The 26,613-nt window shown below is 39.0% G+C and overlaps 2 protein-coding genes across 2 annotated transcripts; one reads left to right on the forward strand and one right to left on the reverse strand.

Annotated features, from left to right (window-relative positions):
* Positions 1 to 21: 21 nt before the first annotated feature.
* On the forward strand, positions 22 to 5,311 carry tada2b (transcriptional adaptor 2B). The gene is made up of 2 exons (XM_084712543.1): positions 22 to 442; positions 3,262 to 5,311. Exons 1-2 carry the CDS (start codon positions 173 to 175, stop codon positions 4,471 to 4,473), a joined length of 1,482 nt encoding a protein of 493 aa, XP_084568669.1. The 5' UTR covers positions 22 to 172; the 3' UTR covers positions 4,474 to 5,311.
* Positions 5,312 to 11,035: 5,724 nt separating this feature from the next.
* grpel1 (GrpE-like 1, mitochondrial) lies at positions 11,036 to 17,716 on the reverse strand. The gene is made up of 4 exons (XM_084712686.1): positions 17,557 to 17,716; positions 15,345 to 15,492; positions 14,614 to 14,695; positions 11,036 to 12,673 (listed from the first exon to the last, which is right to left on the reverse strand). The coding sequence occupies exons 1-4, from the start codon at positions 17,622 to 17,624 to the stop codon at positions 12,333 to 12,335; spliced, it is 639 nt and encodes a 212-aa protein (XP_084568812.1). The 5' UTR covers positions 17,625 to 17,716; the 3' UTR covers positions 11,036 to 12,332.
* Between the last annotated feature and the right edge of the window lie 8,897 nt (positions 17,717 to 26,613).

Genomic DNA, 26,613 nt, shown 5'->3' on the forward strand with positions numbered 1-26,613 from the left:
CTCATCGTTTTGTTTCGGTTGTCCTGGAAACTGGCTCGGGAGCCAATCACGCGCGGCCTGACCCTTGCTCATTAATATTAACCAGCAGGATGTGAGTAGGTCGCGCGGGGAGGCTCGCAGTGCGCAGGCGCGTAGTTCTGCCTCCAACAACAAGAAGCAGGAGCCAGGCAACATGGCCGACCTGGGGAAGAAGTACTGCGTGAACTGCCTCGCAGACGTTACGAACCTGCGGCTCCGCTGCACCGACTGCACCGATATCGAGCTGTGTCCGGAGTGTTTCTCGGCGGGGGCAGAAATCGGGAACCACCGGAGATGGCACGGCTACCAGCAAGTCGACGGCGGGCGCTTCTCTCTCTGGGGTCCCGAGGCAGAGGGAGGATGGACCAGCAGGGAAGAGCAGTCGCTGCTCGATGCTATCGAGCAATATGGATTTGGAAACTGGGTACTTTTTAAGTTACTTCATCTCCAAAATACGCCACTTACGCTTAAAAGAGTTCTCTTAAAATTGCGTAGAAAATATCAACAGCAAAAGTTAGCTGGTAATGATAATGTTCGGGTGACCTTTGTGTCAGTCATTTTCTCTTCGTCCTTTCGTAAAAGTTGAACGACTGACTGTTCACGTTAAATACGAGCGGGATATAAACTCTGCAACTTATAACACAACGCTTTTTTTCTATATCAAAAGCACAATAAGGCGTTAATACTTTGTTGCATTGAGAATAGGATCTTACGATTGCGACACAAAAATACAACTACACCGACGAGAGCTGTCACAATACCAGAATTTTCAGCTTTGATACAATGTTAGCATTAAATATTACCTCTTTCACTACCGAGCAAAAAGAAAAAAGTCCCAAACACGCAAAGTAGGATATTTAGGCTAGTCATTTTTTAAATATACTGCTGGTACAGAAAAGTCACTTAACACTGTCTGTGTTTTGTGCTGCAAACTCTAGTCAGGACAGCGACTGAACTGAACTGAACTGAGGTCTTGTGTGAACACTTTTTTTCCCCACAGCTTTGGTGCAATATTATAAGTAATGTATATTTTATTGTTGGCAACCTTAAAGGGATAGTTCACTTAAAAATGAAAATTCAGTCATGGTCTACTCACACTCATCTCGATCGGAGGTTTAGTTTTTTAGTCCACACAACACTGCTGGAGTTTCACAACCAATGGAAGTCATTGGTGACCAGTTTTCAGTTTTCCTGTGAAACTCCAGCAGCGTTTTGTGGACTACAGGACTAAACCTGACGGCATGAGCGTTAATAGAAAATGGTTGAATTTTGGGTGAACTATCCTTTTAAAGTTGTATGGTATGGATTTTAAATAAATATGATAGGTGAGAAGGTATATATGTTGATATTCACATTTTCTCTGACATCACATTTTGTAAATAATTCAAAAATAGTACGATCTTATAGAATATGATGCATTGCTGTATATTAAAGGTGGGCAATATGGACAAAATCAAACAAAAGTTTTGACCAAATGCCTCTATCAGCATTATAGTAATGACTATTGGTGCTCTCCCAAAATATAAATACAGTGATATTTTACATAAATAATCAGGGGTAATGTGGATATAATAATGACTAAGTGGATAAAGATCACTTTACTGTAATGCAGCTTTTAAACCCGGGAAAAGACAACACTTATGCCATATCACCAAAATGACAATATCCAAAATCTAATACATCTAATATAATATCACAATATCGATATATTACTATATTGCCCAGTCCTCAACTAATGTAAGCTTTGTGAAAACAAGGTTACTGTTTCATAATTTTTAGAGTGGTTTAGCGTTGCAACAAACATTTATTTTAATTATTACTGAATCTGTTATTTTCTAGTTATTTTTCTAACGAATTCAATAATTGTTTTAGTCCACACATCATTACTGTGGGTAGGGAGATGCTTTATTTTACAGGTCTGTAATTAAAATAAGATTTCCTTTGAAACTTACTGCAAAAAATCAACTGCAATTTGGCACAAATTATTGGTAAAACATTTTCTTGAAAGAATAGCACCATCTAAATCCAAGTTAACTTTAAGTCATCATTTAGTTAACTATACTATTTTCCCTACTCTTAGTATTAAATTACACCGTTCTTTCCTGGAAGTGTACATGGAAATTACAAACCATTAAAATAAAATGTTAACTAAAATTGTGTAAAATGTTCATCATGCTTTCCCAGAGCAACAGTCCATTAAAAAACAATAAATTTACAAAGATATTAGAGGGTAACTATTGCACCATGTTTTGTGTCTAAGAAATTAATGGGGACAGCATTTTTTAAAAAATTGGTCCAGTATTTAGCAAAACCACTGTTGCCATGAAACAGTCTGCAATGCAATCCTTATGGGCAATGGCACACAGGCTCAGATTGTCACTCTAAGAATTTGACAATATTATGTAAAAGGATCCCTACGCCATGTTTTTTAAGGAGTAAGATGAGTTTGTTTTACCAGAAACAGCTAGTAAGGGCACAAAACTCCACTCACAGACAGTAATTTTCTCATTATAAAGGACACTTCATTCAAACCAGAGCTGGTGATAGTTGGAGCAGAGGAAAAATGTGTAGACTTTGCGGATGAAGTGTGTTTGCGTAAATGACTTCAATATTGATGAACAAAAATGCTGTCAGTTTTATCTTGATTGGCTAATTGATTGTTCATTTCAGCACTACTCTGGTCTAAAGTCTGATCAAGAACAGAAATATTATTTGACCAGTTTTCAACATGGGTGTAAAATGCAACTGTACATTTTCTGAATTCAAGTTTGTCTTCCTAATTTAACTAAGATGAGCTTACCTGCCTCATCAGCTCATTGTGAAACACATTTCATTCAGACTTGAAAGAAAACCATAGTAAAACTTGGCTCGTCTTTCCACGGTTCCAACAATCACCAAATCTGATCTGGTCTAAATAAATCCATAATGCACCGTGTTAAATGTGAAAATTTTCAGGCTACACAGGGTTTTTCCCTTTGACTTGTTGTGGGACTCAGTGGGTGTGCACTGTGCGGCTGTTTGGGAGTCAGTGGCTGAGCAGTGTCTCTCCCCCATTCAGCATTAAATTAGCAAAATAAAATGACAAAAATCAGCCCCACAAGACAACCTATGGCCAATCGCTGACAGCTGATTTATTGTCCTGTCGCCCAACTCCGCTGGTAAACTTAATGAGCAGCAAGCATACTGTTGTATGTCCTCCTTTGTGCTCATGAATAAGAACTTTGTGTTTGTGTTGCTTTTCAGGAGGACATGGCCACCCATGTCGGAGCGTCCCGATCTCCTCAGGAAGTCATGGAACACTATGTCACCATGTACATCCACGGAAACCTGGGTAAGGCATGCATTCCTGACAGCATTCCCAATCGGGTGACGGACCACACCTGCCCGAGTGGGGGGCCCCTGTCGCCCAGCCTCACCACACCGCTCCCCCCTCTGGATATCAGCCTGGCTGAGCAGCAGCAGCTTGGCTACATGCCTCTACGTGACGACTATGAGATTGAATATGACCAGGACGCAGAGAAGCTTATCAGTGGACTGTCTGTGAACTACGACGACGAGGACGTGGAAATTGAAATGAAACGTGCTCACGTGGACATGTATGTGCGCAAGCTCCGGGAACGCCAGCGACGCAAGAACATCGCCCGTGACTACAACCTGGTGCCTGTGTTCCTGGGCAGAGACAAGAAAGACAAGGAGAAGGAGAAACCAGGAGCGCTGGGAGTCATCGGCACAGCTGGTGGTGTGGGCGGGGCAGGAGCTGGCGGCGGCACTGCTGGATCAGGTTCCACGGCAGCAGCAGGATCGGGCCCTGTTCCAAGTACACCCAAAAGAAAGATCACCAAGGAGGAGAAGGAGCAGCGGGTGAGGCTGCGGGGGCTCTGCCAGTTCATGGCTCATCGTGAGTTTGAAGACTTCTTCGAGAACATGCATAAAGAGCGTGTGCTGAGAGCCAAGGTGCGTGAGCTGCAGCGCTACCGCCGCAATGGCATCACCCGTCTGGAAGAGTCCGCTGAATATGAAGCAGCACGCCACAAACGGGAGAAGCGCAAGGAGAACAAGAGCGTGGTCACCTCCAAACGAGGCAGCGGAGGAGGGGGTGGGCTTGGCTCTGGTATGGGACTCGGGAGTGGGGCTGGAGGTGGAGGAGGCGTCGCTGGAGGATTGGGGGTCGGTGGTGGGATCAAAGAAGAGGGCAAAGACGGCGAGTTTGCCGCCATCGAGAATCTGACAGGCTTTGAGCTGCTGTCGGACAGGGAGAAGGTTCTCTGTAACTCTCTGAACCTGAGCCCGGCGCGCTACCTGACTGTCAAAACCATCATCATCAAAGATCACCTGCAGAAACGGCAAGGCATCCCGGCCAAGAGCCGGCTGCCCAGCTACCTTGACAAGGTCCTTAAGAAGCGCATTCTGACCTTCCTCACAGAAAGTGGCTGGATATCCCGAGACGCCTCTTAGCGGTCCATCATGGTCAAGAAGAAGTAACTTGAAGATCGCTGATAGCTGAGTTCCTAAAAGGACAAAACTACTGGCTTTCACCATCTTTTCAAAGGTGATCTTGTGAATATGTAAATTGCAAAGAAAGAGGACGCCCCATTGGAAAACCATATATTTTAATACCAAGGCTAAGAACAAAATAAGCCTATATTTTTACATTTGGAATGGGACACGGGTGAAAAACAACTGTGGGTTCAAAGTACTTTGTGTCCATATTGTTACTACAGGATGAGAACTACAATGCTAACGTAGTCACGGAGATATTTTAGTGTTATCGAAACAGGCTTGTTGGAGATGTCTATGGAGAAATACTATTTTGTAGGGATGCACTGGTGAAATTCTGGGCTGATACAAGGGCTGGATATCGTTTTAAAAAATTACAGTAAAAGTACCCATAAAGTTATGCTGATACCAGTGGAGTACTTCACTTTGGTGAAAGTTTTTCTTTGTTAAGAACCCTTGTGGTGATTGGCTGCGAGCAAAGCCGTGTTGTCATTTCTTCTACTTCTGCGTACCAAAAGGATTGAATGCAGGTATCGTACCTTTAAGTAATTGAGTAGTACCTTTAAGGAATTGAGTAAAGATACTCAGCCCTAGCTAATACTGATGTTTAAAATAACAATTTGGCTGATAGCTGATGTTTTTTGTGGATGCTTATTTTGTCTTTGTTGTTATTTATTCAATCTTTTGTGCCATGGATACCAAGAAATCTTCATCATAAAACATCTGGCACCTGTTGCGGTCACGTCATGGCTACGGTGGGGTTGAGCACATGACCGTCATCGCAGCAGATTTTATTTTGAAAGGTCAATCTCACACTGCGATTCAGATCAGCGCATGTATCTCTTAATACACCTATGGATCAGTGCTGCCATACACGACAAGTCAGGAAGTCAAGAATACAGCCTCTGATTAGTTGACAGACTCAACTCAAGACATCAGGGGATTGTCAGTGGACAGCTAACGGCATGCTAAGACATTTAGTGTTGGATTTATCCCTCTAAACCGCCATCCTGCTACACTATGTTGCCTTTTCACCATGGTAAGGCATAAATCAATACTGTCACAGCCCTACCTGTGGTCCTCTTACATCATACCAGAGTTGTGTCCAGCCAGTGGCTCCTCCTCCAAAACAGCAGCAGGTATGTTAGCTACTGTTGTCCAAGTCTGAAATAACCAACACAGCATATAGTGAGCACAAGTTGATGCGACACAACAGATGCCATCGGTTAATGTAATCTGATTTGCAGACTGGCCCATTGCAATCAACAAGGTGAATATCAGCTGACACTGATCAGTGCATCCAGACTATTTTGAACCTAAGCAGTGATGGGGCAAATTTTCATGTTTAAATGATGGGGAAATATGAGGTGTAATTTTTGGGGTGAGTGTACGACAGCATGGCACTGATGGGTGACACAGACAAGTTGTTTTTCAGGATTTGATTTAAAAGCTTTGAACATTTTAAGACTTTAATTTTCTAGAAATTGTTGTGTGCAACTTGGGTACACTCTCAATTCTTGGACTATTTTTTCCTGCTTTTTTACTGTCTACAAGAGAAGGAAAAGGAGAAGCAGGAGGGTTGGACCATTGTCTAGTTTTCTCTGGAATGAGCACTTGTTGCTGCTTGAGCACAAGTTGTATCCATGATTTGTGAGTTTGACAGATGTAGGTTACGGGTAATGACCCGTACCCATATATCTTCTGATGTTAGCTTATTGTGGATATATCAGTATTAGCAAATATAGCCACCAAGTAGTAAGAAATGTCAGTACAGAAATGCCAAAGAATAAGTTAAGAGATGAATTATAAACATTGTTGCCATTACATAGTCTGTCCACCAGAAGGCCCTGACAAATTTATGCAACTGTAACACTGTAACCACTCAGAAAATTTGATGGTCACATTTTGGCAAAAAACAAAACAAAACAAAAAGGTTAAAGGGTTCTTAGCAAAAAATATTCATTCAGGTTATGTTTTTTATGTTGGGGGGAAAAAACTTAACTCATAAGTTTTGGGAATTTGTTGTGTTTTGTTTACCTTAAAATGAGCCGTTGTTGTCGACAGAGAGGGGCCATGGATGCTGTCATGTTTCTATGGTACCCCAGGATGGAGAAACCAAACACTGGCTGTAGATACGGTCTTTTACATATTCCAAGAGTTTCTTCGCCAATGTTGGCTCTGCTACAGGCTTGGAAAGGGAGGGTGAGTTGAGTGGTATTAATTTGGTTGCCATCTGCAACCTCAGCACTAGATGTCACTGAATCCTACACATCGGTCCTTTAAAGCCCCTGAATACTTGGCTACAGATCACAAGTATTTCTCTATTCATGCTAAATAATCAACAATCCAACGAGCCTGTTGCAAATAGTCATTTTTTCTAGATCCGAGTACCAAAAGGATGGAATGCAGATATTGTTTGGCTGGAGAAGTTTAGATACTACTTAGATTTTGCTACTGAGCAAAATGCTAGCTAACTAACAAGCAAAGGAATGACGTAGATTAGCTTGCTAGTCAGCTAGCTTTTTGCTAATATTAGCTAATTTGAGATTTAACTATATATATGTTGCTTTAAGAGGTCTCCCAGCAACATCTTTTTTTAACCATCTTCAGAATGTAGCTTTCAACATAGACGAGCCTAGCACATAGCAGGAAACAGGAAAGGAGAAATTTGACTGAACTAATATTACATGGTTTTATGTTTTGCACTTGGATGGCAGCGTTCTTCCTTGTTATATTCATGAGTTTCCACAGTCCTGACACCAAACAACAGGCTTGTGGTTGACCACAGCTTCTCTGTCAAACCCGGTGTCACCTGCAGACTGTTATTAGTTTTTCCACAGCTAGTTTCACTTTTTCTTAAAGGCAGAAGCATAAGAGCAGCACTGGTGACTCATTCTCATTTTCCTGCCCTTTTTTTTTCCTTATTTCTTTTTTTCCTTTAAGCTGAGCTGAGCGGTGGCCATTGTGCTATTTAAATGTAAATGAAGTTATTGAATCGGCTGTCATTTCACAGCGGGAGCAGGAGCTCTAAAATCAAAGAGAAGAGAAGCGTGTGAATGTGTGGATGCTGCATAAGCTGGAATATGTGCTTGATTCATATTCTTTGGCTCTTTTGGATAATTGTTCTTCTTGGGGTGAAATGCGAGTAATGAGGGGCATTAATTCTGTAGTGGTACAGAAGGCTTTGCTGTACAAGTGGAGCTTTGCGTTTTTTGTGGTCATCGAAAAGGAACGGCCTCTGTTGTAGAACGTGAGGTTCTGAATCTTTTTATCTCATCATTGTAGTCAAACACGATCAGTGGCCTCAAAAGGACACCTGGTTTATTCTAAATCTCTCTTATTGTTACAAATCCCACAAAAAGACCAAAACCAACAATGAATTGATTTATCTAACAAGCACTGTCTGGCTTGGAGTTTATTTTGACACTCACTAGCACACCAAATGTGTATTAATCCGCAGCTGAAAATAGTCCCCAGCAAATACACAATTTCTGACCAATTGGCTTGAAGCTGAGTGATAGACATAGAGAAGGGAAGGTGGATTGTATTAAGAAGTGGACAAACTTTTTCTTAATGGGATTTGTTGATAATAAAAAAAATATCTAGTAATGACAGTCTTATCTTTTTAATGATGAGAACCTAACCTGTTACTTGACTCCAGGCCTAACTCCTTGATTCCACTGTACATGTCGAATTTGCAACGCAGTTCTGATTTGTTCTCTACACTGCTTCATGCCCCACCTGCAGTGTTTACCTGTCTGACTCAGATTGTGTTGTTTTTGTCATTTCTTCTTGCTGTTTACTTACACCGGGGTACGTAGGGTACATGGCCAAGTAGGGTTTTTTGTTTTTATTATCGTGAGTCTGCACGGGGTCTTTTATTATGAAAATTGACTGGATTCTCTATGTAGTTTCTGTCTGACTTTGTGTCCGCTATATCTGCTCCATGTAGCTTGACTCAGCATCCATCAAAAATATGCTGTGTGCGTATTCTCCACTGAGTAGAGTGGAGAGCTGCTTCATGGACGCGCTCACAAGGACTGTGTAGAATAGCTGTGATCAGCTCCGGTGTGTGCAGCCATAACATGACGCAGCCGTGCCCAATGGAATCAAGCCATTAGTGGTAAATATTTATGTATTTATTTATTCCAAATTAGCATGAAGAAATTTTAATTTCAATTCTGCTCATCGTTTCCTTCAGAAATGTAATTTTCGCCAGTTTCAAATTAAACCATGTACTAGGGCTGCAACTAATGGTCAATTGTCGATTAATCTGTTGATTTTTCTTTTGATTGAGCAATTAGTTTTTTGGTCCATAAAATGGTGAAAAATGTTTCCCAAAGTCCAAGATGAGGTCCTGAAATGTCCCAAAGATATTCAGTTTACTGTCATAGAGCTTTGTAGAAGCTGGAATCTGAAAATTCAGAGCTTTTTTCCCTTAAAAAATGACTCAAATTCGTTATCAGAATTATTAAAATCCAAACAAAACTCAACTACTGACCTAAAGTATGTGTGGAAGATTCACATCACTTGTATTGGGTCACCTACAGTACATAGAATTGTCGCGAATACATAAAAAGCAAGAAAAAATGACCCAAGCAAACAAAATAGGGCTGGCACACTGCTCCTGGCAGGGTATGAAGCTCGAAACCATATCCCAGATGCACGGTGGGATCAAGGAGTTAAGACTTTTGCTGCTGCATATTATCCCTTTTAACGTGTTCTGATCAGAGCTACTTGTACTATTTAATGAAGATGCTGCTCAAACAGCGGGCTGGGCATTTTTTATGGAAGCTGAGGGGGAAGTATGAGCATTGCATTGGTGTTGGAATAATGTTCTAGAAAGAGGACGCCTGTAAACCAAACAGCAATGACCTAAAACTGTCAGTTGAATTTGATGGCGCTTCTTTGTTTGAATGTCCCCTTTTGTTTATTCATTTATTAGCTTATAGATTTTGTTTTTTCCCCAGATTTTGCATCGTTCTGCATGTGCAACCAAATGTTCCAAATTGTTCCAGAATGGTCTGTTTCGGTGTAAATGTCTCAATGGAAAATATGGCGATTTGATTTTTTGTCCCTGAGTGGGGGAATATTTTTTTTGTAAGGGGGGGGTTTGCTTACTTTAAGTGACCATGTAAATACTTTTGTAAGATAAATGGGAAAAAGAAACTATAATTACTGACCTGTGAAATGTACAGTATTTTGTGTCATGGAAATGTTTATAGTTTTTGTAATAATAAAAAAACAGATTTTGGATCACAGAGAAGCATTTTCTGAGGCCTTGGGTATAGTGATGGCATGCTGTTGAGCTGTCTTTAATCTTGTCACTGAGCTGTTTTGTTGTCCTGTTGTTGTTGCACATGACAAGGTGTGTATGGACATGTATTAAAAGTGCAAATACTTTATAATTCTAAAGAGTCCTGTTTGCTCTTTAATCACTGGAGTACAGGTGAATCTTTGAGGAAAAATGAACCCTGTCAAAAAGACAAAATGTGAGTGACAGAGAGGGCTTGTTTCCTGAGCTGCAACTGAAGGCTGAAGAGCTACACGAGAGCAGCATATTGATGAGGCTACAATGTTAGAACTAGAATTTTACGATATTTAACATTTAAAGTTATCATCATGGGTAATAGGGATATATTCAAATGATGAAAAACAAGCATTGTAATCAAAATTTAATGTCTGGAGAAAAATAAAAGTAGATATGTTTGAAATTTAAATGCATTTTAAAGGTGCGATACGTATGGAAGTCAATTGATGCCAATCAAAAAAAAATATCCCCATGGCAATAAGATAAAAATTCATGAGGAAAAACTCATAATTATTGAGATTTTTCAAAAAAGTCAAAATTATGAGAAACAGTTATAATTCTGAGATTAAAAAGTCAAAAAGTTTGAGGTAAGTCTTAATTAGTAGGCAAAAAGTCGATGATATAGTCAAAAAATATATAAAGTCAGTAATGAGGGTCAGATTTTTTAATCTCATAATTATGTTTTTGTTCATCTCATAATTATGACTCATTTAGACTTTTTACTTCATAATTATGACTTTTTAGCTCAACTATGCTTAAATGTATATGGTCAAATTTAAAACAATACTAGGTTTATCCTTCATAAGGTCTTATTGTGTTCAAAGACAAAACACTAAGTCGATGATGTTTTTTTCAAAGTTGACCAGTTTATTCTGATGCTGTGACAGTTTGGACAATGGTCCATATACATTATTATTCTAATGGTTTACAGGTAACGCTGTTACATCACTGCCCAGCACTACTGAGCCAAATCACGGCTTAGAGACGTTACAGCGACCAAAGCCTGCTGACCGGGGCCTGATGACATCCGAGTTAACTAGCTAAAAAATGTTTTGACCATAAAGGCTTTGGAACGGGAAGCTCACCTCAGTACAAAGTAACATCTCAAACCTTTCTTCAGATCCTTAAGTACTTTTACTGTTACTTTATTCACGAATGAAGAATTGAAATGAATTTTACACTCACAAACAAAAAAACTGAAGAGTCAAGTTCAACATTATGAGGGCTTTAACGAAAAGTCCGGAATGATACCAACAGCACTCAGCTTGTGGATGGATTTTACATTGTAGTTAATCCCCAAAAAAGTCTCCAGACTAAAGGGGTTGATTACACTTTATTTAAAGGGGAGGTCATAAGACTGTCATAACCATGTCATGAACATGAAGAAGGCTTTTTATATGTAAAGTTGACATTGTTTAAGATGTCTCTGTTATGACAACTTGACATTAACCAGGACAGCATAACCTGTCAATGTCTTTGTCTTGACTACTTGACATTATCAGACTTAAAGACACTGATTAGCTTTATGTTTTAACATGACATTATACTGTCATATGTGATTGGTTTTGGCATTTCATTATGAGACAAGTGTATCATGAATTTTTCTTCCAACCTCAAGTATAGTGGAACCATTTAGACTTGTCATAAAGATGTCATTAAATGTTATGAGGCCAGTTTGACAACAGAGTACAGTACCAAGTGATTTAGCTTAGAATTATCTGATGGACGGATAGCAGTTAGCTAGTTTTCTTGTTGTTAAAGTAGACTAACGGCTGTCTGCTGAAATGTAGCTGCTGTTAGCTACTTAGGTCAATTAGCCATGGAGCTAGCGACCTAATTAGCTGACTCAGCCCTGCGGTGCCAGGAGCCAAACCAGGTAAAAAAACCACCCTGGTACTGTATTCCCCACTTTCAGTCTCAGAGGATGTGTTTGGCAGCCGTGTTCACCGAGACATCCAAGTCTGGCCAGAGTCAGCTTGCTCTCTGCATGACCTGGTCTGGGCAAACGTATAATAAGGTCAAGTTGATACAACTAAGACATCTAAAACAATTGACAACGGTTGTGAACATAAACGCTTCTAAATGTTTATGTCATCAAAATTGTTACAATAAAGTTTTACCAAGGGGTTTATGATCATCAATTAAACTTCATCATATTTCACCTGATTCTCTTCCAGTTAAACAATGAAAGTCTTCTCCTGTGATCTGGTGAGATTTTTTAAATTAACAACCTCACATGACATGACTGATGAGTGGTACTGTAAAGACTGTCCTGTGCCAGACAAAGTGTTGTGTATCTGTTTAAAAACTGGTGGATTCTGTCCAGATACAAAGTTCAGTTCAGTTGGGTTCCCATCTCTTTGAGGCACCTTAGGGTGGGATGGGGGGTAATGTGAGGACAGACTTGTGGAAAAAGGGTGGCAGGGTGCCTCGACCAGTCTTCTGTACCTGAGCTCATCCATCGCCCAGGCAACAAAACTAATCCCACTTTGTCACAGTTATAACATCATTTGGCCACGCCCACCAATGCCGGCCTAAGGGTGCGGCCGTGGAGCTTGTAGCCCACTTTGGTTACTACGGCGACGCTGCCGGACTCCTTGCCCTCCACAGGAGCGTGGAATAGGGCCTCGTGCTCATAAGGGTCGAACTTCTGGCCATCGGGGTTGAGCTTGACCAGGCCGTGCTTGGTGAACACCTTCTGGATCTGGACCTCGGTCATCACCAGGCCATCGTACAGGTTCTTCAGGTGGGGGTTCTGGGTCGTCACTTCCTCCTTGGGCACGCTCTCCGTGGCCTTCTCCAAGATGTCGGCCACCTCCAGCAGGTCTTTGCAGAAGCCCTGGATCCCTGGAGATGGAAGGAAGTTAGAACATTATCCTGCATGCTTTAAAACTCTGACTTTGTATCATAAATGTTCTGCATCTATACTGTCAAGTCATTCAGGTTCTACTCTGTATCTGGATATATTACCCAGATACATGTCAAAATGCAAGTTAATCCATGGTGTAAATGCTGTGTGATCTGAAAGTGATCAGATGTACCTGACCACATATGGAAGCAGTCTAGCCTGTATTGTGTTCAGATCTTAAGTAGGTGTAAACAATCTGTATAACAGTATGGATAATGTATAAGGATATAGATCACTTTTTAATATCAGGTGTAATTAGGTTGTAAGTTCTTCTAGGGTAACTCTAACCCACTATAATTTATTACGAGTGTCACAATTCTCAAAATCCACGATTCTACTGACTTGCAGTCTCTCAGGTCACGATTCAAGTTTTCAGTTTAAACTGTTTTAGCATTGATTACTATGCCATTGTTAGACTACAGAGTTTTGATGTGTAAAGATCAACATATCATTGGTTTAATTCCCTTGACAACAGTCATTTACATTTTCAGATTCTTCTTTTAAAAGATCAGAGGAGGGAAGTAACTAAGTACAAATACTTTGTTATTGTACCTAAGTAGATTTTTCAGGTATCTGTTCTTTACTTGAGTATTTATTTTTCTGAGAACTTTTTTACTTTTACTGCCTTATGGTTTGATTTTATAGCTTAAATGCATTTGAAGGGAATTACTGATTATGTATAATTGTGTGTTAGTGTCCCGACATCTGGACCGATTTCAGCTTAAATGAACAATAACCCAACAACAGTCAGCAGAAATGTCCTTCAGAGGACGACTTTTTACTTTTATACTTTGAGTACATTTCAGAGACTGAAGTTGAAGCCGTACTTCTACTTTTAAAACAAGTACCTGTACCACTACTTCAGTACAGAATGTATGAACTTTTGCCACGTCTGAAAAAGATAGTCTGTGTGGTATCCTGTGTGATCTAACAGCCGGCGAGCTACTCTGCAATGTCTTTGAAGTATTGTTTCTTTCTTATTCTTAATCTTCTTCTTATTAAAATTGTGACACCCTTAACAATGATGACTGCTGAAGGGAGGCCACAAGTGACAATTGCAATTTTATAGCTCATTAACTGTTATGGCCTTTAATTTCCCACAATTTTATTGAGTCAGTGGGTTTAAAGAAGTGACGGATGATATCAAACTTTAATATGATAGATATATTAGATATATTTTTTCCTCACAATTTTACCAATACCAATGCTGATATATATTTTTAAATGGGTAAGTACTTTTTCAACATTTTGGGGGGGAAAAGGTTAGAAAATCACATGACACATACAGGCCTTTATTAAGAAATCTATTACAAAGGCAAATATGAGTATAATTAAAATAATATTTATTATATTTTACAGATTAACTATGATGAAATGATAAAACAGATCATTATCTTCTTGTTTTGTTCAGCCTCCTTATAATCTGAAGGGTCTGTTGTTTCTTGTGTTGTTGCTGTCACAAATAGAGAATTTTGCTTTATCTTTATCTACGGGTGAAAATTTGCACCACACCATGTTACATTTGCTTTGTGCTTTTCTCAATGGATACATTTAACTCCCACAAATTTCAATGTTTGAACACACTGAAGCTTATGTCTAATAACAAATATATGTAAAAATGTCATGTCAGAAAAATAAAAGTATGATGCATTATAATGCCAATATAAATTTTAAGGGAACTACACAAAATGCTTAAGTACTATAAAAGGACAATTTAGTCGATAGGCTAAAGTTGCCTTTTGGTGACATCTAGTGATCGGAACATACAACTGCAGGATTTTGGATCAAGGCCACAGAGATGACTGTCTCCAGGATCTCTCCATTATAAACTTTATGTTATGTGTTGGACCCTGTTGAAATGTGGAAAACTGGTCATTACCGTATAATTTAGCATCTTCTATCATCTTCTGACTCCTCGTCCTGAGGTTCTCTGTGTCTGCTAAGGCCCGCTTGTACTTTTCCTGAAAAGATGGTAGAAACAGTAAACCACGGCTGAAAAACAGTCGTATCAACATTAAGCAGTGAAGCCCTGTGCAGCAAACTGCAGTTATCATGTCTCTTGACTACTTCTGTAAAGGTGACACTGATAACTATGGAACACTGGAACATGCAGGATGGACGAGGCAGCTACGATGCACAGGAAGCTTATGCTTCAGTGAAATGAGCACGGTCACCACAGGCTTATTAGTCCACCTTAAAAGTTAGTGATTGTTGATAGGATTGTCACTTCATAAAGGTAAGGAAGATGATTTTTGGGGGGATGCACAGTCCTATTGGCATGCCATTAGTGTTGTATGATAAACACTTTACAATGAAATATCGTTATCGACCTGAAATGAACATTTTTAGCAATATGACAGGACGATAAGACTGACGCTTAAATCCACTACACAAGACTTGATGGTCTCTTTAACTATGTGGGAGAAAGATCTGTATCAGCAGTGGGCCAAAATGAGCTGGAAAATATCTGCAAAAATCTAATATCATACACCCCTACTTTCTATGTGTGATAAATTCTTCAGACTATTGCCACCGTAAGTTTAACATCATACCATGCAGTTACCTGCTCATCTCTACTGACCGGGTGAGTGACCCTGTCTGCAGACTTACTGTCATGTCTTTGAGTTGCCCCTCAAGCTGGCCCTTCTCCTCCATCAGGGCTTTCTCTGCTGCGCTCTGCTCCGGCTTCTCTGCCTCCTCCTCTGACCCGTGGCCATTCTTCTGCTGGGTGGCAGTACATAACAAACGTGGAGACGCTCTGGATGGGAAGCACACAGATAATAACAGGTCATTTGTTGAGTGTTGCTGGCTGCCCGCTCACTTGCCTGACTTAATTTTGTTATGTTATCAACTGATTAGCCTCTGTAGGTATGACCCCATCTGTGACTACTGTACATATTATTTTACTTCTTCTCCAGAGGTCAGGATATTCTGGTTCTTTGTCCAGACATGCTAATTGATGGTATCAGACAGCTTAATTTGCCCTGCTGCCAACAGTACAACTGCCAGTAGTACTTACTAAGAGTGTTATACAACTAGCCTTTATGTCATTCAGTGATTAACACCCACTTACATATAATATACAGCTTAATTACAAGAGTAATTTTGTTAGAAGCATTCTGAGCAGCAGAAAAACCTACTTCACAATGTCATCATCTCTCTAGCCAATTGAGTAGTGTGGAGACATGATGCCAAACTCCATTCACAGATCATTCATTTAATGTCATGAAGCATGGGCAAAGAGCACATACTCAGTAATGATAAAAGAAACATAAAATTAGATTTATTAATGCCATTTGGTTTGGCCTTCTTTACACAAAGGAAAAAAAGACAACTCACATCAACGCAGGGCATTATCTCTTTCTAGCCAGAACAAGGGTGTGGAGACATGAAATCAAACTCCATTCACAGATTATTCATTTAATGTTACAAAGCTTTAGCCACTTACTAACAATAAAGGACATGTAAAATTATCACATATACGAAGGGAGTTTGGTTTGGTGCTCTCTAAATTTAGGAACAGACAAATCATACTAGCACAAGTCATTAACAATTTACTCAATATAGTTGTGTGGAGACATGATGCCAACTCCATTTTCTAATTATCAATTTAATGTCACAATGCTTTGAGCAAAAAGATTACAAACTCACTGACAATAAAGGAAACATTAAATTAGCAGATTTATGAATGAAGTCATTTCCTACTTTCAAAACAAACAAACAAAAAAACAGATCACACTAATGCAAGTCATCTCTCTCTGTGCGACAGTCAGAGTAGTATGGAGACATGACACCAAACTCCATTCGCAAAATATTCATTTTTTAATTCTTCTATCACTTAATCATAAAGGAATCTGAAGTTAGCAGCTTCATGAATAGAGTTTGATCTGGCATTTTCATCATCTCTCTAGCCGATAGAGGAGTGCGGAGAAATTACGCCAAACTCCATTCAGAGATTATTCATTTAACGCTATTTAGTCTTCAATCGCTCACGATGAAGGAAACATGAAATTCTCAGATTTATGAATGGAGTTTGCACATTCAACAAGATAAACCGATAAAGTAGCGTGGAGACATGACACCAACCCTATTCACAGATTACTCATTTATTTATGATTCAATCGTTAACTATAAAGTACACCTAAAATTTTGAGATTTATAGAGTTTGGCACTCTCTACATAAAAGAAAAGACAACACTTATGCATGACATTATCTCTCTCGTGCCGATAGAAGAGTGTGAAGACATGACGCCAAACTCCATTCACAGGTCATTCATTTATGTAATCTTCAGTAGTTCACGATACGGAAAACATGAAATTAGCAGAATTACAAACGAAGTTTGGTTTGGCATTCTCTGCGTTCAGAACAGCATATTATGAAACGTACTTCAGCTGATAAAATTTAAATACCTGACAACATATACATCGTACAAACAAACACACACACATCCATAGCCAACCCCTACATAACAGACAGCCTGAACGTTAAGGTAGCATATTAAACTAACTACATTAACGATATGTCACGTTATGTCATCATCCTTTCTAGCAGTCACATGCTAACAATGACACACAAACTAATGAACTGGATAAGCTTAACAGTTAAGTGTGAGCCAGGATATCACCAACAAACACACAAGTCGTCTCAATAGTCAGTTTATGTCTGTATTATTCACATAAAGGTCAACATTAAGGACCATGGTCGTTTACGAAAGCTAACCATGCTAGCTGGCTAACTACCGTTCTCGAAGATGACAGAAGCTGCTCTTCCAGCCAAAACAACCTACCACTGCTCGGTTACATTTAAGCAGTATTGTGTTACCTCATTAACGCAGGTGAAGCTACAAGTGAGTAGCTCTGTCTCACAGCTCGTACACACCAGCTCGCCATTTTTCCACAACTGTGCAGGTAAAATCTCCTTGTAACACACGCTGACGGGACGCTCAACCGTGCTGGCAGCAGCGCGCGGAATGAGCCAATCAGAAGACAGAAGGAAGTACAACTCTCCAAATTGGCCAATCAGATTCAGGGAAGCGTTTGACGACGAGTTGTAGTTTGGTTGAGTTGGAGTTAAAGGTGAAAGATACACATGTGACCAAGGGCAGTTTTTAAAAAGCCTTATCAAACAGAAGGTTACTCATCCCCTGGTTATTCAACTCAAACTGTCTGCTAGTATACATTCAGTGCTTTAATTTTTAATGTGGAATACAAAATATACATACAAATACTTACTTAAATCAATACTTGACAGAGTTGTAGTATTCAATTCCCTTGTTACATTTAAGTATTTAGGATTATTTAAGAGCATTAAGATCTTACAAGTGACATCAACATATAATATGGTTGAAAAAACCTTAAACCTTATGGTAAAATAATATAAATAATAATAAAGATAAAGATCATCTAGTTTTATTACACTGTCTAATGCTTTTTTAAAGGTGTCATGCATATTTTCCTGCACCCAAATATAGTGATTTTGATGATTTAGCTTACAAATTAAACTGATAGACAGACAGCGGTTGGCTAGTTTACTTGTTGTTAAAGTGGGCTAACCTCCCCACATTTTAACACAAATATCTGTACTTTCTACTCTCTACATTTTCAAAACATACTTGTTATTTCAGTTTTAATGCAAGACAAAAACAACTTCAAAAAATGTAACAAGATGTAACAAGATGAAAACAACACAGAAAGACTTTACAATACATAACATAACAATACATAACAGGAAAAGAGATATGTGAAAGATATAACAACATGAAAATGATATAATATGGCAAAAATTACATTTAAGATGCAACAAGATAAAAATTACATAAAAGACAGAACAAGATAAAAATGATGGAATTTTACAAAAACAACCAAAAAAGATGCAACAAGACAAAAATGATATAAAAGTCAGAACAATGCAAAAACAGCATAACAAGATGAAAACAATGTAAAAGTAAAAGTAACAAGACAAAATGACAAAACAAGATGTAACAAGGCAAAAAGGACATAACAAGACAAAAACGATTTAAAAGACGCAACAAAAAAGTAACAATGTTAAAATGATACAACAACAAAATAAAAAATGTAAAAGATGTAACACATATAAAAAGACAAAAATGATGCAAAAGACATTGCAAGATGTAAAAAGATGAAAAAGACAAGAGGGAGACTCGACTTTTTACTTTTATACTTTGAGTACATTTCAGAGCTTGTACTCTTTCACTTTTACTTGAGTAAAGAAGTTGAATCAATACTTCGACTTTACAAGTTTTTTTTCTTTTCTTTTTTTACACGAGTATCTGTACTTCTACTTTAGTACAGAATGTGTGTACTTTTGTCACCTCTGCTCACAAAACAGTCTCAATGGATAAACAGCACTACAGGCCTGAGGGTAAATATAGAGTTTGATCTAGGGGTTGACTGTGCCTTTAAGCATTCAAATCCTTAATTAAAAAACAGGATTGTTTTGTCCAGTTCTTCTGTTTATTTCATCTCTCCACACATTAAATGTAAAAATCCCTTTTTGGGCGGCAGAGGGGACTTCTCCAGGTGTTTGAAAGAACATGTAAATGATGTCATTTGAGTCTGTATTGTTTCAGAGCAGGCAAATTAGAGCAACAAAACCGACATTTATGGAAGAAAAAGATGCTGTTTATTACTTGAACTCCACCTGGAGCTGTAACAGGTGAGATGTGTGCCGACGTGAGAGCTGTGACAGTCAAATTGCCTGTAGCTTCCACGCAGCTCTTTGACTGACACTCCCAGTTATAGCCTGTTCATTCAGAGCCGTGTTGTCTCTCTGTCTGCTTCTTGTCAACTAATCAGCCTCACTGCGGATGAAAAGGAACCTTACATCATCTGTCTCTGCCTCTTTTCCTGTCACACACACACACACACCAATCTCCTTTTCATTTCCCGTCTCTCTTTCTCTTTCTCTCGTCTTTTCTTTCAGCACACATCTGACAAGGCGGGGCTAATTGATAGGCACGCCATTTCTCCGTGCTCCTTCCCAGCCCCGTGACTCCACCTGTTCACACGTCTCAGTCGCTGCCTCTATGGGGGAAAAAAAAAAAAAAAAGAGGCAGAGGCAAATTACTCCTTCATTTTGCAGTAAGCGGAGCAGACAGGTTGGCACTTCCTCATTAGGAGGAGGTTTGTTTCATGAGGTGAGGCACGGATCTCTCTTGTTTCTGCTTTGATGAGGCCTCGCAGAGTCAGACTTTGATGTCTGTCATTAATGAACCTCTTAAAAGACTTCTGATTCGTGCTTAATGGGGAAGAGACTCAAGCAGCGTGGTGGTTAGGAGAGCATACAGGCGGCTTGTGTCTCACACTGGCAGCATTTGATAAAAACTTTAACTCTGTTTGCTTCACGTTGAAGCCTGTGAATCAGTCTGTGAAAACAGTCACATAAAGTCTGCTGTGGCTCTGGAGGAGCTTCATCTGAGGAAGCAACCACGGTGATGTCATTGTGATGTCATCTCAAAGAGAGCCTGTTATGCAAACTGAGAGTGGAGACCAGTGCCAGCGGGTCAAATTAAATAAATTAATTAATGAATTAAATGAATCTGCATCTGTTTTGGTGATTGATTAACCTTCTTGAGTATTTTTTTCAAAGAAAAACTGTCCAAATTCTCAGATTTCAGCTTCTTAAATGTGAATATTTTCTGGTTTCTTTACTTCTTTCTGTTAGTAAACTGAATATTTTGGGGTTTTGGGAAAAACAAGACATTTGATCTCATCAGCATTTCATCTCTAGCTTTGCTCAACATTTTTCACCATTTTCTGACATTTCATGGACCAAACAACTAATCGATAAATTGAGAAAATTATCAACTGGTTAATCAATGATGAAAATAATGCTAGTTGCAGCTCTAAAAACACTATACTGAGCTAAACAAATTCATTATATTTTATATTGAGGTAATCCAAAAGTGACGGAAAGTAATCAGGTTACATTACTTTAATATTGTAATACTTGGATAGTAACTGTATCAGAATACATTTTAAAGTAACCCTCCTCACCCTGCTTATTTTTCACCACACAAGAAATTAAAAGAGGAACACAGAGTGCAGACCTCCGCCACAGGTAATAGTCCACCTTTCTCTAATGTGCAAATGACTAGTCCTTTTTTGTTGGAAAAAACAGGATTATATGATTGTGCAGCTGTTATATAAATGTTATGAAAGTTATATAAAAAGTTATATAAATGTATAAGTATATAAAAGTTAATTAGAGTTGTTGTTTGTGATGATTTTTCAAGTTGCCTCAGGGAGTTAAATAGATTTTAAATATTAAATCAAAAGGAAAAACAACTAAAAAGCCAAAATCTGAACTTTCCCCTGTGATGTCAGAGCAACTGACCCTTCCTAAGTCCCGCCCCTTTTTGGAACCTCAGTCAACTTTCTCCTTTCCTGTTTCCTGTTATAATGCTATGTGCTAAGCTAGCCCTATGTTGAAGAGAAAATACATTTTGAAGATAGTTAAAAGATGTTGCTGGGGGGCTGTAAATGGTATATCATATCACATCTTAAGTTAGCTAATGCTAATGAAACACTAGCTAAATAGCTACTCCTATAAACATCAATCATTGGCTAACTAGTTAGCTAGCGTTTTGCCCTGTAGAAAAACACTAGCTAACTGCCTAGCTAATCCAGTTTAGCTCAGTCGTTAGGTATATAGTTATATCAGATGGCTAATGTTAGCAAAATGCTAGCTGAATACAGCTGACTACAGTGGCTGTACATCAGCAGATGAAATTTTCTCAGTTGTCATGTTTCAGTTTTTATTTTACTGAGCACTTTTCATCCCTGATGGCCTAAAAGTTGAGTTTTGTAAGTTAATTCTTGACCTTGTAAATTGTTGCGTCTTGCTAAAGCTACTGTTATTTTGCATTATTGGCACAGCTGTTATATATAAGCTGTTATATAAATGTACATCTTGATTAGAGTTGTTTTGAGTGTTCATGTTGCCTTCAGCAGAATTTAATTATTAAAACTAAAATTAAAAAACAACCCAAAAGATGCACTTTCACCTGTGATGTCTCATTTGAAAAGAGGAATATGTTGCTTTGACAGGTCTAATCAGCTTCTTTACGCCTCAGAGTTGGACCAGGGACATGTGCTGAGTGTTTGCTGGGTGCTTATCTGGGTTAAGGATTTAGCCCTTATGAATAGTCATTGTGAGCTCTCAGCCTTGGGGATGGAGCGGCAGACAGACAGAGCTGTCTGTTTGTTTACCAGAGAACCAACTTGCCTCTAAAAACCCAATGTCATATAAAAGCAGGAGGAAGGAGGAGGAGGAGGAGGAGGGGCTGATGGAAGACAGAAAATGAGCGAGGGGCATAGACACCGACGGAGTGCATGGAGGAAAATAAACCTCACATCAAAGCCCGCCTGTAATGGAAGAAAGGTTGAGAGCGGCTGGGTGGATACAGATTGTTTGAAAGTTTTTTTTTTTTTTTTCTTTTCCCACGCAAACTAGAAGACAACATATTCAAGGTTGTTCAATTATTCATGTTCGGGGATCTTCTCCGAGCCCTTTCCCTTCTCATCCAACAAGACTAACAAGACCTTCACAGTATTACCAAGAGGATGTTTGTTTACATGGATCGGATTCAGAGCAGGAACATAGCTCACCGGGGTCAGATGATTGCCACAGCTGCTTGTGAAGGGCAGGGTGTGCGCACCACCAGCAGGGGGCAGTCAGACACATGTTTTGATGAACAGCCTCTGATTGGTTCTAGCAGATAAGAGTCCTGGAGGCAGGAGGAATACATGCAATCCAAAGCAGGGGCCGGCGGGAGGCTTTCTCTTGTGTTAGTGACACCCACAGGACAGCGCTCAGCACAAAAGAGGACTTTCATTCATCGTTTTCTTCTTTCTCCGAGCGTCACGCTCACACTGCACAAAGAGAGAGACCCTGTCACCAACACTATCTGTGAAGCCCATCACTCTGAGTAATGGAGGGGGACAGAACTCAAGCATGGATGTTTAATGCAGAAGTACAGTGAAATGAAGAGGATTTGTTCTCAGTACATCCTTCATAAATTATTTTTGCCCATCTCTATTTTTATGAAATAATGCACATCATATGTAGAGTTTGCTTAAATATATATATATATAAACAGAAAATTCATTCTAACTTTGTCTTGCACACCAGTAAAGTAGAATCACTGTAGAAAATGTTTTCACAAACTTTCCCACACCTTTTCTAGATTTACCTTCACAGAAAACATCTAGATGTGCAATAAAGATGCATTAAAGGAGAAATCTGTAATATATTTACTGTAATAAATCATAAAATGACCACGATATGTCATCAGAGATCAAGGAAACATGTTAAAAACTATTTGTTTGCCTTTTTATAGTCAAAATGAATGCAGAATGTTTGCCAAATGAGTAAGTGTCTGTTTATAAGTTGCATGAAATCATTAACCATCTTAGAGAATGAGTAGATGTTTATAACAGTTAAATTGAGCAAAATGTTAATGGAGTTTGACAGGCATTGAGGAAGACTCCAGATTGTATCATTTTGTTTTCAGGGTAATAGGCGTAACTTTAAATTGACTGACAACCGAGAGTTATAAACTTACTGATCAACTTACAGTGTGAGACTCTTCTTTGCTTTTTATTGTCAAATTATAATGTTGTATTTGTCTTGTGCTCCTGCAGTGTTCCTGCAGGCCGCCTGAGAGTCCTCGAGTCTGGGGAGGAGGCAGCAGGGGGAAACAACTCACCTCAGCTATAAACGGTGCATTAAATACAATTTCACCCTATTTAAAATACCATCTATGATTCCAACTTGCTGTCTACACTGTACGACTCATTATTGTTACATATTGCTCCTATAATGGATCAGTATGAAAAAAAAAAAAAAAAAAATCCAGTCATCATTTAATACATTTTTTACCCATATGGAAAAGATATCGATACATTTTACTCAATGTTTATATATTTTATTTGAAACTTGTCAGTCATATATTTGACAATCAAACCAGATACAAAGTCTTAAGAAAATAAGAGTAATATTTAACTTATATAATTTGGGATCTTTTATTTATTATATATTATTTATGAATCAAACTTACAAGAGTTGGACAACCAGTGAAAACAAAATCTTGCAAGTATTGTATAGAAACCTAACAAGACATGTAAGATGTCACATGTAGGAGACACAGGACACTTAGTTATGTCTTAGTTGCCTTGGTTCCTCACTTGTTGGAGTGTGTGCCTCATATACTGAAGGCTGACTGTCTGTTGCCGTGGTGAGTTTGATCCCTAACTGTGATCCTTTGCTGCATGCCACCCCCCTTTTGTCTCCCACCCTGCCTGTCCTATCAAATAAAGGCAAAAGACCAAAAAAAAGAAAGAAAAAGAAATATGGAACATGCACAGAAAACATGATTCACCATGTACTTTCTCATTAACAACATACATGTTCACTTGATGCATTCTTTTAATTATATTATATGAGAAAAATGTGAAACATTTTGAAAAGATTCTGAAGTGCCAAGTTACACAAGAGTCCCATTTTCACATTTAAACTTTCCTTAATCACATCAGTAGTTCAGGTTTTTCAGTTTAATAGTTTTGAATCAGTATTTGGGTCTAGTATCTCAAGAAAACCATATGTGTTGCATTTAGTAGTCGGCAGCTGTTATTTCAGTTTGTTATTTCAGACGCATCAACATTTATCAGCAGATAGCCAATATTAAAGGACAAAGATTGGAATCAGGGCCAAAAAGCATCTTGATTGGGAAGTCAAACCCTGAATGAATAACATCATATTTGCTCAAAAGTGTGTATTTGTATTGTCTGTTGGTGGATTTACGAGGTCTCACAGTTTGGGGTGAAATCCAGGAGAGCTCTCATTGACTATTCCTCACAGCCTATCCCAATCCTCAGCTTCACCTTGACCTTAACATTAACATGGCATTGTTGTTGTTGTTGTTTTTATTTTCTTTGTTTATCTGTGAAGAATTACGAAAAGGCTGCTCATTAATATTTCTCTGAAAGTCTTATTCAAAAAGGCTACTTTTCATCTGTAGTTCCTCATTAGATCAATAACTGGGAGGTGAATAATGATGCTGCGCTTATCTGTAAACCTGCTAACCTGTTCTCACCCATGATATGAAATAAAATACAACATCTTTTTGAATCGTTATCCTTTTGTTTGTTCACCTTTGCTAGCAAAATTATAGCTTTGGAAAAGTATAAGGCAGATAAAAGCCATTAGCATGCAGCTAACAACAGCTGAAAAGACAACAACTGGAGTACTAACAACAACTGGGAAAATGGCAACAAAGTACATCTGACAAATGTAAACTGTTTTTAATACAGTTAAAAAGCATTACTTCATGTCCTCCCCAAAAATTAAACATATAGTTATGTAATGTATACATTAAACATAAATAATAAACTTTATTTATATAACAGTTTTCAAAACACAGTTTCAATGTATTTCAAAATACACCAGTAAAGACACTATGACTACAACATACTGATTTTTAGCAGGTATCATCAATGGTCACCATCTTATTATAAAAATCTAGCATGCTAGAGGGTCTTGGCTTGGAACTTCTGTCACAACTTGGGTCTTGGTTTGAGACGTTTCTGTCTTGACTTCAGTCTTGACTTGGAACTCTGCTGTCTTTACTTGGGACAACTTGGGTCGTGATTTTAGACTTTCCTATCTTTATTGGGTTTTGACTTGGAACTTATCTGTCATGACTTGGGTCTTAACTTGAGACCTGCCTGTCTTGACTTGGAACTTCACAGCCAAGACTTCAGCTTGGCTTTGCCCCTCCTCTATTATTTTGAAATGCAGTTTATGTCCGCATATCATTAAACTAGCGTAGACATACATTGCAAACTGAAGCTGACAGTGAGGTTGTGTGAGGACATGTGCATATAGAAATACGTAAACACAACACAACACCTCCCCTGTGACTTCTGCTTCTTCTTCTTCTGACACTAGCTGAAGACCCTGGACTAACCTTGAGCACCGGTTTACTTGTGGGAGTTATAATTCACTGCTACATTTCTTGAAGTGACAGCGCAACATTTCCCCTCATCCCCATAGACAAGCATGCCAGCCTCTGCACTCCATCCACCCCCAATACACACACTCCCCTCATCCTTCTCCACCTTCATCCATCCTCCTTTCCTTCCCAGCCTCCCTTGACAGCAATTAAGACGTTTGCCTTGCACAATAAACAAATCTGTAACAATTAGCGTTGTTACGGCAGGGTGCCTTTCAGTACCCCACCTCGGGTCCAGGGTGGTGACGACGGGAGGGTGGAGGCTCCGGGAGGGCTCTTGCACCAGTGTTCAGATGTTTAGCTCTGTTGAAAATAAAACCCCAGGGGGGAGTGCTTGATTGAGTGAGAGTTGTGGGCGGGAAGGATGGCGGAAAGTGGCCTGGCTCTCTGGGGAAATCTGACAAATGGAAACGTATTTCCATTCCCAAGGCAAAAATTTACATCAAGCACCGGCAGAATAAAACTGCTCTGATATGTTTATTGCTGCAGTGAAGAGGCTTTAAAGATGCTGAAAGTTAACGGAGCTGAGGCCTTTTAAAGTGTGGCGGAACACTTTTTATCATCGTATGGCAACAGAACTTGTTGTCCTGAGTTTTACGGGAGAGCAATATTGTGCTGACGCAATCTAAATGCTGTGTCAGAGGCTTTTACCACCGAGTCAATTTACTGTATCAGTGAATACATGTACATTTTGTTAAGAGACACCCTTCAGTACTACAGACAATAATGTGTTTTTCCCCAACCATGTCAACAATAAGAGTCTAATGTTTTAAGTGTTGGATTTTCACATGATGGTCTAATTGCTCTTTTAGAAGCTTCTGTCTTAACAAGATAATCAGTCTGGG

This window comes from Lutjanus erythropterus, chromosome 23 (genome assembly GCF_056507025.1).
Source record: "Lutjanus erythropterus isolate fLutEry1 chromosome 23, fLutEry1.hap2, whole genome shotgun sequence".
NCBI lineage: Eukaryota > Metazoa > Chordata > Actinopteri > Lutjaniformes > Lutjanidae > Lutjanus > Lutjanus erythropterus.